The sequence below is a fragment of the Colletes gigas genome, unplaced genomic scaffold (assembly GCF_013123115.1).
Source record: "Colletes gigas isolate AHSC1104 unplaced genomic scaffold, ASM1312311v1 Colletes_gigas_Sc00009, whole genome shotgun sequence".
NCBI lineage: Eukaryota > Metazoa > Arthropoda > Insecta > Hymenoptera > Colletidae > Colletes > Colletes gigas.
Genome location: NW_025106638.1, coordinates 1,084,740 through 1,101,655, shown reverse-complemented (window position 1 = coordinate 1,101,655; position 16,916 = coordinate 1,084,740). Strand labels below are relative to the sequence as shown.

Here is a 16,916-nt window from a genome sequence, read left to right as displayed (position 1 = left end):
TTATAATATTATTAAAATCTACTAGAATTTGTCGGGCGCTTCGTTGACACGCTTATTTTATAAATAAAATTAAAAGAAAGTATTTATAGCAAACGAAACGTTTAATCTCGACTTTAAAAATCGCTAACGTTCGCTGTGAATATTTAGAATGTTCTAGAACTGGTGATTAAATATTAGGGGTGAAAGAATAATGGTACGACAAATCACTTAGCTGCTTTGGAGTATGAATAAATGCTACGAGTTTGGAATGAAAAAATATTGGTTTCGAGTCTTGTGCGATTTAACACTAGATTTACGGGAAACGACAATTCGAGGGAGTTTCAGATTCTACTGTAAACATTAATAAAAATTAATTGCATCAAATTATGCTTCCCTCGGAGCCATTCAATTCTTATGTCAAATATTTTTTAAGATATTTGAATGGAAAAAGTTTTTGAAACACTGTATATTTTAATTTTCTCAAAAATTGCATTTTAGTGAAATTATTGACACGAGTTTACATAAAAATATTTCCAATCAATTACCGTAAATCTAATGTTAACGTGGAATGCATATCAGCGTAGATCAAACATACGTAAATATTACAATTAAACAACAAAGTTGTCAGAACTATTTTCCGTGACGATCGTAACAATTTTCTTGTGAATATTCAATCTTCGAACGGCATTGTTATGTTGAATTTATTAAATCGTTTAACATATACGAAACTGTTAATACAAACACGTGGAATTGGAGAAACTTATGTACGCCGCCTCCCATCTTTCTCAGATCGTAGTCGCAGTAAAAACGAGTATATAATTATTGACAGAATATAATAAATTTCGTTGGTTAACTGTATAAGCCGTAGTGTTTAGGAACTCGCCTTCTAGAAAGCCAATAATCTAATAAACGAAAAAGCGAATCAAATTTCCGTTCAACTTTCCGTTAATTGTTTAAACGGTTAATCCGGTGGAGAGATTAATTTCGATACTAAAAACGATCGAGTAACTATATAAAAAAAAAACGATGAAACGGATGATCCCTTCGAGGACGAATGACCTAAAAGTGTAAAACGATTTTTGCGTTGGGTCGGAACAAATATGTATCATTTTTAGAATTAATACGTGTAACGATTACGATTAACGGACAATTGTCCTTGGATACGTAGAAAAGAATCGACACGATACGGCAAAACAAAGTGTTTCTCGACGGTACGTTGTCAATTGACGAGAATTGAAAATGATATCGATGATCAAACTGACGATGAAATATATAATGTATGTAATTTATGGTATAAAAGAAAAGAAATATGCGTTAATATAAATATTACGAATGATAATCATTGTCAGATATAAACTTTCTCGGAACGAAGGGAAATATTAATACGTACGACTAGGCGACGACAATGTGTATTGACGCTCGGACGGTGGTACGGGGTCCGTTCAGACCCCAACGTAAAGCTCGCATGAAATTGTACGTGACTGATTATTTTTATTGATTTCAATTGTGTTGTTCGTCACTTTGATAATCTTCTGGTTCTGGGTGATGAAATTTCACTGTCACTGTTACCTTCACTGTTTATCAGCTCGCGAAAAAAAACTTCTTTGTTTTCTGACGATTGTTCGTTCTTTTTGAATAATTGCAAAACGTTACACAATACGTTCAAACAACGATGATCTAAATTTGAACAAGGCCCAGAATAACGACTTAACATTCGAAGGTCTCACGGAATACTATCGAGAAACGTGTCCTCTAAGCCGTGTTTTCGTTTTGTGGCGCTGCTTCGCTGCGGGTAGAAACTCGTGAGAATCGTAGGAGGGCAGAAAAGGAAAGGAGGGCCTGATAGTAGGCTCATCAGTAAGGCTTTCTAGCAGGCCCTGCCTTAGACGACTGGGATATTGGGAAGTCGTTCGAAAAATGCATACAGAGTGTCCCGTAAATAGTGTAAGAACCGGAAATGGGGGGTAGCTGAGACGATTCTGAACAACAATTTCCTTTGCAAAAATGTCGGATGGGGCTTCGTTTTTTAATTATTAACGAAAAACACTGACCAATCACCGAGGGGTCGATCGAGCGCTTGTGAGAGCGCGACCCCTCTGGTGGCGAGCACGGGAAGCGACGCCACAGTTTCGTTATCGCTGTAACGTAAACAAGTATCGAAACAGCGAGCGCTTGCGTCTAGAGTGGGGTCGAAACAGACCCGGGCGCCCTCGTCCGAGTGCCAAACGAGCGTCTAATTATGTTAGCGATACGAAAAAAAATGAACGAAACGTTATTCGATAAATTAACCATTTTATCCATCGACGATCAACCATTTTCTATCTCGTCAATTCTTGTCTTTTGTGTGGAATTATCAATTACGCTAACACACTATTCCTCTTACTATTCTAAATACAGCCGTCCTTAAGAAACGTTACCCTACTTTTCAAGGGGCAGAAGAATGGAAAAAGGCAGTCTTGGGTTGCGAGGTTCTTCGAAACTAAAGTCTCCCGTTCAGAAGTTGTCGTTGAATTTGAGATATGAAATACTGGAAATGTGATACGATAGATTTCTACGATTAGAAATAGATTTTTCGTTCGTTGTATTCTGTTCAGAAACGGTTATGATCGTTCATCAATAAGTGAATTATTCTTCGTTGTTTACTGCATCGTTCAACGACGTACTCTGAATAGGAGACTCGCCATCAATCGTTGAACTTTACGAAAAATGAGGTGGACCGATATTTAATAAAATCGGCAGATCGATAGATCCTTTTGAGAGTTGAAATGCATAGAGTGGCCAATCTGCGAGGAATTACGGGAGCTTTTGAAACGTATTTGCGTCGCACAATCCACCGTCGGCCTTGTACGACGACTTTCTTCGAACATCTCGTAATGTTAAATTTATATCCCAGAACCGTTTAATCTTGTAAAAAAGAGGTCTCCATTCTTCTTTGCATAAAGATTAGAATTGCAAATCGCGACGAGGGGTACGAAAAACCGTCGCGCGCTATCAGATCGACGATAAATATGGATACGATGGTGCTGGAAATCATTACTACTTGCACTAGATACGTATAGGGTATAATAATAATTGTAGATCGTTCGTTTGTACTTTTCTGCCGGCATTGTCAACGCGCAGACTCGCGATCGTTTGTTACGTTGTCAAAGGAACATCTAACCAGCATAGTTTCTAAATAAAAAAAATATATATATATATAAATCTCGCGTTTCTACTTATACGGTTACGAGCACGCAAAGATTCTTAGTTCTCTTTTTCTTACGAGCGTGAAACGTAGCGTTGACGAGTTTACATTGGCAGACGAGCAGAGGAACTTTATTTTGTTTTAGGAACGAACAAAGGGCGAACGAATTTATTCTTATATCCGTGTAGAATTAATATTTTGCTTTGTACATGATTTTAGTCATGTAGCCGTGGAAATTATTATTAGCGTTATTTGTTAGAAACCAGAACTTTTAGGGCCCAACGGGCCCGGAGCCCGCTGGGCGAGGATCGACGAGGCCACAGACGTAAAGATTTATTTTTCCGACTATCGTTCAAACAATCGAATTTACCTCGGTTCTACGATTCTATCGTATCATAAATCATCGAGTCTGTGGTCCTTATTAGTAGACTGCGGATGTTTATGCAAATTTTTATTAATAGAATTAATGAAACGGAAGCTTCGCAGAGGGCTCAACCCCTAAATATAATAATTCGTATCTTACTTTAAGTATTTCTTATATTTTTGCATATTAAATGCATTCTGTAGTTTTTTGAGGATTAAAATTTCCCATAAATGCATAAACATCCGCAGTCTACTTATTAGTATTGGCTGTCAGCGGTTGTTTCTCAGCCCGAGGGAAACTTTGATTGCGTGTTTGTTACGCGCACCGACACACGGTTCCGGTGTGTGTGTGTGTACTTTCACACGCGAAACGATACAAATGCAAATGAACGCTCCTAACGTTCTCAAAGAGGATCGCGGAGTTGCAGATATTTGGCCTAACGCGAGAAGTCTCTGTCGCTAGTATTTCCTCCTGGTGCACGGACCCGTAAACGGAGGAATGAGAGTTAACAGAAAATAAGTTGGTCAATCGTGGGTTCCAAAAGCGATTCCGTGGATTGACATGTGTTCAATGCAGTGACGTAGGAACGTTATCCTTTAATGAAAGCGAAGCGTCAACGATTAAATGAAATTCTTGCACGGAACGAAATAGATTGCCATGAACGTGACAACAGTTTTTTGTATACCTGTACATGATACGCAGTCAAAAGTATATATACATATATATACTGTATATGTGCATATATGTGTATATGTACTTTTATAGAAATTACACTATTAAGGAACGACAATTTACAAATTAAAATAAAAATTTTATCAAAATTGTAGCAAACTTAAAAGTAAAGGAGCAACTATTAAAGTTGGTTTGTATGGATGGGCGCGTGTATGTGTGTGTGCGTGCCTTTATTTAATTAGGACGTAACGGCGGTGAACAGTATTAGTCGTTGAATAAAACTATAGTAGTAACGCTCGAATGATTCTTCGCGACCTGTTCCTACGTTGCCAAAAAAATCGACAAGAGAGAAGCAAAGTCACGAATCGTTACAGTATGGAAATTAATCGTTACCTTCCATTTAAGGCGTGCGCGCGTGTGTGTGTTAAAACGAAGAAGAAAACTATCGTTACATCGCGGTGCTTCGACCATTCTTTCGACAAGCTGTTTACGATCAATGAAGAAGGACGTAAACATAGTAATTCGTCGCTCACGAAAAAAAAGAAAAGGTAAAATGTCTCGAATATTTTCAAATCGCGAAGAGATTAATTTCCATGCTCCCCGTCTTCCTTTAGAAATAGAAACTTCACGTCAAACTATGTAAAAAAGAAATGGTTATTTTATAATTTACGTATACAAGTACAAAGTAGTTTTCTTTTTATTTTGTTGTTTTTTTTTTTTAGTAGACACAATTCTTGCACAGTTTGCAGCTATTTAAGGTTTATGTTCGTTACCTCTGAATTCTACGTTTTCCGTAATTCAATGTACGGGCAACGGTGTTTATTTGGAAAGTAATTAATCACCGTCGAGTTATACGGATCGCAATAACCTTGGGATTGTTCTTTGAGTGTGCACGCACATAGCGCGTATTTGTTCGTTGCATTTAGTCGTAAGGTGCGATTGTGTTGGTCAAAAGAAGATCACAGTGGAACGTCGACTATCCAAACAGAAAACGAGACAAACGCGTTTCAAGTACAGTGATTTGCAAAATGTTTGAATTATATTTAAACTCTTACACAGCTCGGACCTTCTCCTATAAAACTAATAAATATATATTTCTATAGAGTATATTCCTAGAAATCAATTGTTTTATACTTTGTGTCAAGCATCGTTCAAAGTCATGTAGTTTTTCTTTGTTTCGTCGCGTAGTTGCAACTTACTTTTCAACGGGGCGGATAATCGACATTCTACTGTACTGCTAGTTGAGTAACTCGACCCCAACTGGACATAAGTACTCAGAAGGCGTAAGCAAAAGGTTTCATCGCCAGAAATCATAATAATAATCTCAACTAGAAGATATGTATCATAACTAACGACGTTGTAAGATGTTAATGGATGAGGTATTAAGATTTATGTTTCTATATTGTAATAACATTTATGTATAATGGTTACTATAATGCAAAAGATATACATGCTAGTTGTCGGTGTTCGCATTCTCATTTCACAGTGTTCCACTTCCTGTCGCAGTCTATGTTTACGTGGATGATTGATAATAAAGTACAGTTGTGTTTTAGTTTTTACAGTGAATTGTATTTCATTTTATAGTCTTTTCTGTTACAACGAAGTACCTATTAATTTTGGTAGATCTTTCAAAAACAATTCGAATTTCTTCCGGTGGTTTAAAGATCATAAGACTCATTAACACGTTGACTGCCACGTCATCCATATTTGGGTGACAAGACTTTTCGTTTTGGAACTAAAACAATTAATTCTCAAGCTGAAATGTTAAAGGAAATAACTTTGAATGGAGTTCATGAATGTTAGTTGTTGTTACGAAAATAATTATTACGACAGATTTTAATTCATGTAGTTTACAATTATTTAAAATCAAAGTTTTGGACTCACAAAAAATCGTATAATTTTAGTCTGGCAGTTAATGTGTTAAGGGGCCATTCTACCCTGTAGGCACGAAAAATACATGTTTCTTTGTGATTTTTTTTTTACGGGCTATTAAAGAGAGATTAATTCCGTGTTTTGTAGATACATTTATTATACATTTAGCCATATTTACGATTTTTTGCAACGCATAATATCTATTGATTACGCTGTTTTTGTTAATCAACAAACAACAGTTTTTACGAACGGTGCCCGACTGCGTATGTGATATCTTGCGAACAAGTTATCCGAAATCCAAAAACCAACGATATTCTTAATGTAGATGAGTGTGGTTATAGCATGAACTAGGATCTTCTCAAAAAATGGCAAAATGGCAGCTATTTTACGAAAAAATACTGAATATTTTCATATATTCGGTTGCTTTTTTGTTAATAAAAGAAAAAGTATTGCATATATCGCAATTATCCTAGTTCATGCTATAGGGAGACCAGTTCTAAAGATACTGTATAAATTTCACGTTGATATCTTGAATAGTTTTTTTGTTATCACGTACGCAGTGCCGAAAAATGTAGTTTCGAGAAAAACAGCTTTAAAGTTTCACGTCCAGTTGTTATACCTGCGCGCGGTACATTTCAGCAGGCTATAACTTCGTTATTATTGCATTTACGAAAAAATGCCAAAGGAGAAAGATAAATGGTTCGAAGAGCACTACATCTGTAGGCCTTTAAATTTTTGTTAGCTGCAGCAGTGCATGTGCAATTAACAATTGCATCATTTCTTTATATAGAACTGCATATTTTTTTTTAGACAGATCGATTCGTCTGTTCATTCTACGTATAAAATGATTAGGGTACCATGGCAAAAAAATTATTAGATCTCGAGATATTTTCAAAAAATGTCTTTATCGAAGAAGATGCTCAAACGCTTCTCCATCACATTCTAAACATTTCTGATAACGTTTTTTTATTGTTTGCATAACTGCGTATTAAATTATCTGCAGTTATTGTTGCACATTACAGTATGATTCTTTCTCTCAGATTCTCTACAGAATCTGTGGGATTTGAATAAATTCTATCTTTCAAATAACCCCACAGAAAAAAGTCATGGGGACTTAAATCAGGTGAACGGGCTGGCCAACGTATTGATGTATTTGTTGCGATAACGTTATTGCAGAACTTATTTTTTAGAAACCTCACTTTTTCAAATTCTTAGTTTTCGTACTCGAGTTACGATACGTGAATTGCTACTGAATGATGAAATGCTTCCTCGTACAAATCAGTTTCTGTTATGATAACAATGTCGAAAGGGTGTTTACCTTTACAACATAGTCATGAAGCGTTTGAGAATCTTCTTCGATAAAGACATTTTTTGAAAATATCTCGAAATCTAATAATTTTTTTGCCATGGTACCCTAATCATTTTATACGTAGAATGAACAGACGAATCGAACTGTATAAAAAAAAATATGCAGTTCTATTTAAAGAAATGATGCAATTGTTAATTGCACATGCACTGCTGCATCTAACAAAAATTTAAAGGCCTACAGATGTAGTGCTCTTCGAACCATTTATCTTTCACCTTTGGCATTTGTTCGTAAATGCAATAATAACGGAGTTATGACTTGAAACAATTGCGTGGACCACCCTGTATACCTGCGCGTGGTACATTACAGCAGGCTATAACTTCGTTAGTTTTCAGAATTTCAATGTAATATTTAGTAGATATATTTTCGAGACTACATACTAAAAGAGAACGCAAAAAAAATTCGTTTTTTTTAATCCCACAAGGTAAAAAGGCCCCTTAATTAGCGTAGAAAATTCTGTCTGAGATGCTTCCACCTTAAATTCGCAGCTATTAGCTAGGTGTTACCAGCGACAAAAAAACCATTTCCCATGAATTTTCCGTGGAGTTTCCATGGGCAATGGAATTTTTGTCGCGGGTACCACCTATTACCAGATCTCACCGCGAGGAGGTTGCTGCGCCTGGAGACCCGAAGAAAAATAGAAGAAATCCAAGTTCCATATATCTCCCTTTTACATTTTTAGAAACTAGATTACTAACCTAAAGAGATAGAAGGAATCCAAGTTCCTTCGATCTCATTCCGCTCTACGCGCATTATACAGTAGAATTCAAAATTATTATTCATATTTGCCCCGACTAATTCTTCGGTAAATGTTACGGATTATCACTGTTCTACAAATTAAATTTTGTTTTCTGTTTTTCAATATCCATTAATTCTTATAGAGCTTCGTACCCTAAACACGAATCTGGAAATTGCTGTATCCCCTCAGTTTTCGAAAACCACGAGTTTTTGTGAAAACGTTCAATTTTTGGTAAAAACGAGGTATTATACGAAAATTAAAAACATCAGACAGTTCCACTTAATCTTAAAAGATAGAGGAGAAGATTCCTGAATATGCTAACATCGATAGTTATAATTATTTTGTGCTTTTGAACGGTTGTAAATGATCGCCAAAGTTTGAAAAAATGTCACGAATAAAACGCAGGGATTTTATATATTTTATTTTTTATCGATAAATTGTGTTACTACATCAGAAACAAATTTTTAAGAAAAATCGACAGGGGGTAGGTGCAGACATTTTCCGGCGAAATTAAACAATTTCAAATCGTTTAAAAAAAAATTATTTTTGGTTACGGGGAGCAATTACAATCGTCTTTCGTGAATACACATACCCTCGAAATCCTACGCACTTTCGAGAACAAAATTCGCATAGGTGTGAAATTTTTCGGCGAAAGTAAAAAATTTCAAATCGTTCCAAAAAAATTATTTTTAGTTGCGGGGGTCAATTGCAATTATTTTTGGTCAATACGCATACCCCCGAAATCCTACGCACGAATATTGTCTGTAAATTGATAATGATAATAGACAAAATGTCCCGGAATTTATCGGGCATGGGATAATTTGGGGATAATTCGCGCAAAATGCAATTTACGACGACCATTTTGGAGCATGAACATTAAGGAAAGACAGAAAACCAACTGAAAACCACTTTATCCAACGCATAAATTTTATTTTATTTCAATAACTTATTACATATATATCAATGGAATTTATATTTAATTAATGTCAAAACATTCATCGCGTCAATTTTCAAAGAATCGAAGATGGGGTAATCGGAATACAATATAATTATCGACACGTATATTTTATTGTTCTTTCAGTTGTTCCTAAATGGTGCCAGTCGTACACGAAAAGACAATATTTGCAAGTGTAGGCTAAAAATTGCTTTCGGGTAATAGAATAAATATTTTCACATTATTATAAGAAACTTTTCTAACCAATAATATGCCAAAATAACAGCAAGTTAATCATACATAACTTTTTCACGTATTCTTTTTTTTATAAACCTTTAAAAAAAAGTTATCGCCGACATAATTGATAAGAATATTTTTTCCATTAGTCTATTAAATGTTCACCGACATACATACTCTGTGACATTTAAATAGCAGCCAAAACGTTTTTTCGTACATTTTTGGTATCAATTTTCTTGAAAACATAAACGTTCGTTATAGGCTTTCAATTTATTTCTGCGCATAAATAAATCCTTTTCCGGTAATGTCGCATTACGCATTACGGGCTGTATTAAAATCTAGTTATTCCTTATTAATTTCATGGAACGCGATGCGTATTTAATATGCATGAGTGTTACGCTGTAAATTTTAAGTGCATGACATTAAATCTATTCTACATATGTTATAATGTACGCTTTCGGTATAAATAGAAGCGTATACAAATCGAAACGTTAGAACAATACACTTTTATTATTAACCCCTTATTGCACGTCACAAATACGAGGCGACATCCCTAGTTATAATTGTAGAATTCTTTGAAGGGGTATTTCCATTTGGGGGCATCGATGTTAAACAATTTGTGTTAAGTATTTTAAAATTTGTCTCGTGTGTTTAATAATTTTTCAATAATGTCCAATAATCTTTATCATTACTAGACTGCGGATGTTTATGCATTTATGGGAATTTTTAATCCTCAAAAAAACTACAGAATGCATTTAATATGCAAAAATATAAGAAATACTTAAAGTAAGATACGAATTATTATATTTAGGGGTTGAGACAGCCCTCTGCGAAGCTTCCGTTTCATTAATTCTATTAATAAAAATGTGAATTTGCATAAACATCCGCAGTCTAATCATTACTCAAGTTATTTTCTTTTCTATTCCTACAGTCTGTTGTTCCAAATGGCTATCATGATATCTAAACAATGGATTGATTAATCTTCTTCAAGGGCATACATATTAAGTCACCGAACATTGTTTACTTTATATGACTGTCATTTTCTCAAAAAAATCATTTTCGAATGTTTTATTTCGGGTAAATACAGCGATGTCGATATCGTGACAGTTATTTAAATAATAATAAGAATAATAGTGTAACAAATTATCTGTGTTGTTTCTAAACATGATCAACCATGTATGCACTGTTTCAAGATTATTCGTCTGTGATAAATTATAATAAATATTTGATACCAAAGATCACTCTACGAACGATGTGCTTCTAATGGAAATACTCCTTAAAAATTTTTATTACAAGAATAAGGAAAAGAGTCGTTCTACTTAAGCAACAAAGTAACCGCAATATTTTCTGGGGGGAAAAATCAATGGACATTTGTTTAAAACATTTGCTCCTTAAACTGTCGAAGACGGCTACTCCGCTATCATAGTAAGCTATACGAGAAGCATTTATATCGCGTTAAAAAATTTTCTAAGGAATTCAGCAATGAAAATTTTATTCGCTATAAGCACATTATATTGATCTAAAAACTTAATATAATTAAAACTCTAGTTTGTTTCGGGAGTTTCCCAATTAATCAATAATACATTTTATACTTCGATCCTCGAAACAAAACTTCTCATAAATTCCAACATTCATGTAGTAAAGGGTTAATATATACTCTTTATGGTTTATAAATTCTTCAAAGTAGATGTACAATAAGAAAGTAAATATTTTTAATATATAATAATTTGTTACGTTTAATAAAGTGTGTCAACATCGGATGATATCGTTATTTGGTCAATGTTAAAAAAAAAATGTTTGATATTATTGTTCAACAATAACCTTAATGTAAGTTGAAATTTAGATTCTCATTTTTACGAAACAAGTCCAACACTACTGTAAACTAATATAGACGCACACCATTATGATGCTCATTTAACAATATACATATACTATGTGTACATGTTCCAAACATGATATAAACTAATTCTTCGTTTATATAGAATTTTAATTAAAGTAATTATTATAACGATTATAGTTCTACAACTTATTATACAAAATTATATAATAGAATGATTCAATCAATTTCTTAAAGGTCCTATGTAAGATATACTTACTGAGCATAGAATCTAATACCTAAACAGGCTAAAACGATATATAAAAATTGCAGGGGACAAATAAAAAAGTTACAGCTTGAAAACTTGATAATGTAATGATTATATTATTATTATTATTATTATTATTATATACGACAGTACTATGCTAATATATCAGACGAAAAATTTTTATTCGAGATGTCTTAAATCGCACATTTTAATTTTCGTTAAAGAATTAATATATTTGATTCATTAGCACAATACTATTACTTTGCAAATCATGGGAGAAATTATTCGTTAAAACTTGTTCGACTTAATACTTTGTTAAAATTCAGTGAAAGGATACTCGTTTCTATGATTAATATTTCTGGTTAATGTAAAATTGAATATCTCTTATTTGAAAATAAATAAAAGATAGTGTATAAACGATTGTTCAACTTAGAATTAGGATGAAAATTGTGCACCCCATAAAAATTTGTTTGCACTCGTTTTAAAGGGAAAGTATAGTTCCTTGACTAGGGAGATTGCTAGAACAATAGATCATATTGATGAAACGTTCTGTGTAAGACAAGTAAGTTCTGTAGAAACGCGCTTGCACAAACGTATCTAAATATTACACTACAAGGCGCATTGAGGCTTAATATAATTGATCTAAATGAATGACTAGAGCACACATTTCAATCGTCGATCGTTTGATCCGTGCTAAGATCTATGTCAATTTTCCGAATGTATTTTGTTCTTGTTGAGCATCGGAGACTGCAGTGAAAGACAAAACAGTTCCGCGGGAATCATATGCAAAGTGATGTACTGTGAAATAAAAATTAGATCCTTTTTCGATTCAGATTAGAATCCAACGTCAGACGAACAAACGTAAATGTATATATGTAAAACATATGAAGCGTTTACTGGAAATAACCGTGGCGAAAAGAGACAACGTCTTGATGTTGATTTAATTGATTTCGAAAACGTCTCGCTAAGAAAGCTGAAATCACCTGAAAAGAATGTAAACACAAACCGATTTACGCCAGACGTAACAACTTATGCTACCTCTAACATCGATCGAAAATAATTCATTGATAACAAGATATCACCGTTGCGAGGTCACCGATCTTAGAGTAATTTTTTCTAGCGATCAACAGAGTCACACGTATAGATAAATTATTGCATTGCACGTTATTAATAAAAATGTTTAACTTTAAAGATTTCAACTTCCAATTCATAGTTAATGAAATCACTGTAAATAAACAGTTTGAGTATTTGTTTAAAATTTGTACAACTTTATTATGATCGTGAAAAGACGCATCGGTATTATTAAAATTCTAGGAAAAATGTTAGAGAAATTAAAAACTAGCAATAACTTATCGCGATCCAAGTATCCTTAAAAAATTATGAAACTTGCATAATATTGAACAAGTGATTAACAGAGAACCGATGAAGATTGAATCATACAAGATGTCTGCTGCAATCCATTCATAACTACTGAACGTAAAAGACTCGAAAACTTCATATATTAATCGAGTGTCGGCAGATGATAAACAACACCGTAATTGACAGGATACTTGATAAGATAAACAGTTGCGTAACGAGCATTCAAAAATAATATATAGTCCGGTTAAAATATTTTTTAAATATTCTTAGAATGTTCGTGAATATTCAAATTGAAAAAAATATAAATGTAAAAAAGTATTTTAAGAGAACAGAGAGTAAAGCTAGGTATTTACTCATCAGAATTAGCCAATGATATCGTGACCAACGTTGATAGAAAAATAATTATGCGCGTTCGTTCTCAATAAAACTGATTCCTTCGAGAATTATTTAAATAATGTGTTGAGCCTGAACAATTGAAATTAAATTCTGACCCGTTGCGCAACAATCGGATACTTTAGTACAGCACCACCAGTGTTGTTGAAAATACGGTAGATACTTTAGAAAGTAAAGCTAGGTACTTGATAGACTAAGTATCCACTTATTATTTATCCCCGTGTCATATCGCTGTTGCGTATCATTCTGCGATACGATACGGTGCAACGGTGCATGATTTTTTTCGCCTACTATAGCGATATGCAGCGGCATATCCGCATTGAAACATAGAATACGGTCTGTCGATACGCGGGAACTATAATATAATAGGGTCTACCTACTACCTCAGTTTCTCTTCAACATCCACGGAAACAAATTATTTTTACAAGCTTTCGACTGGGCGAACAGAAGTTGAATTTGATTTAAGGTCACCGTCGAGCCCCTTATTTGTAAATATATTGAAAATATTTAATTTTAGTTTAATGAGACCGAATGTAATCCAATGTAAAGAAACGTTTTTGCCGGAGCCTCGCTAGAAAAAATTTGTTTGAAATCGGCAACCCCGCTGTTATGACTGCACATTGTACGATTTCTAAGTACTGTACGGTATAATGCTGTACATAAAACGTATGGACGAGACAAAAAATGTTTCCTTAAATATCGATATAATAACGTATAAAATAGAAGACCATAACACGAAACCACCCACCATCTATTATGAAGATCGTATGAGGTGACAGACGACATAGCGATGATGTTAGACTAGAGAAAAGCACTAGGATTAGCTCGTGGATCTTTCTGGTTCCTGTACCGCACGGTCAACCAAACACCAATGAACTGTAACGAGTTCACAAGGTAACATCAGCTAAATAACAGTTTCCACTCCAACAAAGTAAAACACTCCACAGATACAATGTATTTTTCAAGCAGTATATCGAATTTTCGTACCGTGCTTTTTAAAATCGATACACATGATAAACCAGTGTTTCTCAACCTTTTCTGTACCATGTTTTTCAAAGCTTTGAATGTCCCCTTGTCGTATGCAAGTATGATAAGCACACAAGTTCTGAAGAAGTATAATATACTGTTTAATTACTTCCTCCCAAATAATAGAAATTGTCCATCTGTGAGAAACACTGGGATAAACCATTTGAATGGGAAAACCTTAACATTTCCATAACTTATGGATCTATGAAAAAATTGTTTAGAAATTAGTGTAATTATTCAAAGGGACAAATACACATAATTATACAGGATGAATTGCATAACGTGACCACCTAGTATTATCATTCTTTGTTGTTCCACCGAAATTTGTATTGCGAGATACGTAGATCAAAGAAGTTTTTAGGATAGTTATAGAATACAGTGGAACCCTATTTATACAATGAACGAAATTTCTGACACCTCGATCCCCTCATATTAATTAAAAAAACCTTACGACAAACATAGTGTCTTTATTGTGAACACGCGTAAACAAATTCGTAGGATTTCAGTTTACAAACAAAAATATACATACACATAACAAAAAATTTTGTTTGTATTTGTGATACTTAAAACGTGATCACGGGATCTTAAATCGTATTTTTTCGACTTTTTTTTGTGTACTATATTTTCTTTTCTCGTAAGTCCGAAAGTATAGTTTTATTTCGAGACTATTGATAACCTGGAAAAAATGGCCTTTCGGAAAAACATTTTATATAACACGGTAGATAAACATAAATTTGCATGAGGAACCATAGGACGCCATCTTTGCCCTTTCTCTCTCTTTCTCTCTCTCTCTAACACTTATGATCTGTTTCCGATTCGATTCTAGTAAAATCGATCTTTTGATAGAATCGAGATTCTTTAAACGGAATCAACGCCCAAGTGACGAAGCAGATCGAATGTATACTATTATATTCACAGTAGACGAATAAAAACAAATGCTGCCTTTTTTTATTAAACGAAGTATAATTCTGTTTGTAACCTATACTCCTCTCATTTCTTCCGAGTTTTGAATCACAGGGTAAAGCAGTATCGTATAACGCGGAACGTTTACTGAATATCCGTATGAAACGAATATATTTAGATGTTCCCACTTAGATGGCTCACTCTGTGTATGATTTAAAACACGGGGTTATATAAAATAAAAAGTTATTCAATGTACATTACCTCTGTGAAGCTGAAGAACAATCCAATACTGCCACATAATTTAAACGCATAATCGATCGTCGATTCTAATTTTTCCATACAAGATAGGCACATGCAGTCATTGTCGGAAGTATAGGGGCAACAAATTTTCTGGAAAATGAAGAAAATATTGCAGGAACCATTGTATTTGCGATACATGTACACGATTTAAAATAAATATACGTACATTTACATCTTTACAAGACACTGGATACTGGTCATCTAAAATTGAGTTTACAGTGTTATTAAATCCACAGCAAGTGAAAGTGATCTGAACCTTGGCTTTCAAATCATCTCCAACGCGTCTCCAGCCCTATAAATAAAAACAAAGTTATGTCCTGTCTTGGGGTAGAAAATCATTATTTCCAAAATTATTAATATTACCTGTTCTGCCAACTGTTCTTGTTGCTTAGCATTAACAGCAAGACAGGCACAAGCGATACTGAATTGAATTAGGAACAACAGGAACAGAATGAGCATGTACTGTATGAATAGCATTAAGGATTGTATTAGAAATGTATTATAATTATATTTTCAAATGTGCATTGAAGCCAGTAAAAGATGCAAAGATATTTTCTGTTTGTAATAAATAAGCCTGAGTATTTTTACTCAATAATTTGATAATACTTTACATTTAAACCTATGTTTCTTAATATTGTTCTTGATAAATGTATACTAGGTTTTGTTTTTATTGTCATAGTGCTCAAATTAATATTTGTTAAAATACTACTGTTTGTTTAAAAGGATACAAAGAATAATAAAACTTGGTGGTGTTTAACAGCACCAATAAGACCAAGTATCGAGATAAGTATCAAAATCACACCACATGCTAGAATGCCTCCAATTATGGGAAGGTTTGTAACCAATGCGGAGGCTCTCCCATAAACAGCAACGCCTATCAGAATAAATGCAACAACCTGAAACATAGAAAGATGTCTCTATCTAATTTCCATAGTTGGACACTGAAATAGTAGTTGAATATTGTTTATATATTACAAGAGTAACAAAAATTATAAAATGTAAAATAAACTATTTACAATAATACTAAAATATTTGGATTATGTAAAAAATTCTGCCTAAAATGCCCTAAAATGCCCTAAAATTAATTTAACAGCGAGTATAATGCAAGTAAACGATTCTTCAATGATGGAAAATAATTATTTTAATCTTTTCCTGGTTGTTGGAAGTTTTGCGTAAATAAACTTTAAGAAAACAAGGTAGGATCAAATTTTCTGTTCGGGGGGTAGACAACCCTAAGTTTAGAAAATGTTGCTTACGATGTAAAGAATATTTAGCGCCGTCAGTGCGTTTTTGGAGCACGTAAAGCCGCCGCACATGTTGTATGTGAGCTTTGTTCTTTTCAGTTCCCCCACAAAGGTTCGTCGATTAATAAAATCACAGTGTTCTGAGAATTCGAGCACCGCGTTGTTAATATCACGAATTAATGAGAAAAACGCATGTGCATCAACCGATCATGGCAGACAATTTGCAACTGCTCATTTACTGCGATAATGCACATCTCGCT

The 16,916-nt window shown here is 33.9% G+C and overlaps 1 protein-coding gene across 2 annotated transcripts; it reads right to left on the bottom strand.

Annotated features, from left to right (window-relative positions):
* Positions 1-11,524: 11,524 nt before the first annotated feature.
* Positions 11,525-16,855, bottom strand: LOC122397564 (tetraspanin-31-A). Of its 2 annotated transcripts, XR_006259132.1 has the most exons (7): positions 16,669-16,855; positions 16,141-16,308; positions 15,776-15,874; positions 15,579-15,704; positions 15,374-15,502; positions 13,932-14,059; positions 11,525-12,414 (listed from the first exon to the last, which is right to left on the bottom strand). XR_006259132.1 is itself a non-coding variant. In XM_043396808.1 (6 exons), the coding sequence occupies exons 1-6, from the start codon at positions 16,726-16,728 to the stop codon at positions 13,985-13,987; spliced, it is 657 nt and encodes a 218-aa protein (XP_043252743.1). In that variant the 5' UTR covers positions 16,729-16,855; the 3' UTR covers positions 13,132-13,984. The 2 variants fall into 2 exon arrangements, 1 of the variants encoding a protein (XP_043252743.1); XM_043396808.1 differs by lacking the exon at positions 11,525-12,414 and having other exon boundaries at positions 13,132-14,059.
* Between the last annotated feature and the right edge of the window lie 61 nt (positions 16,856-16,916).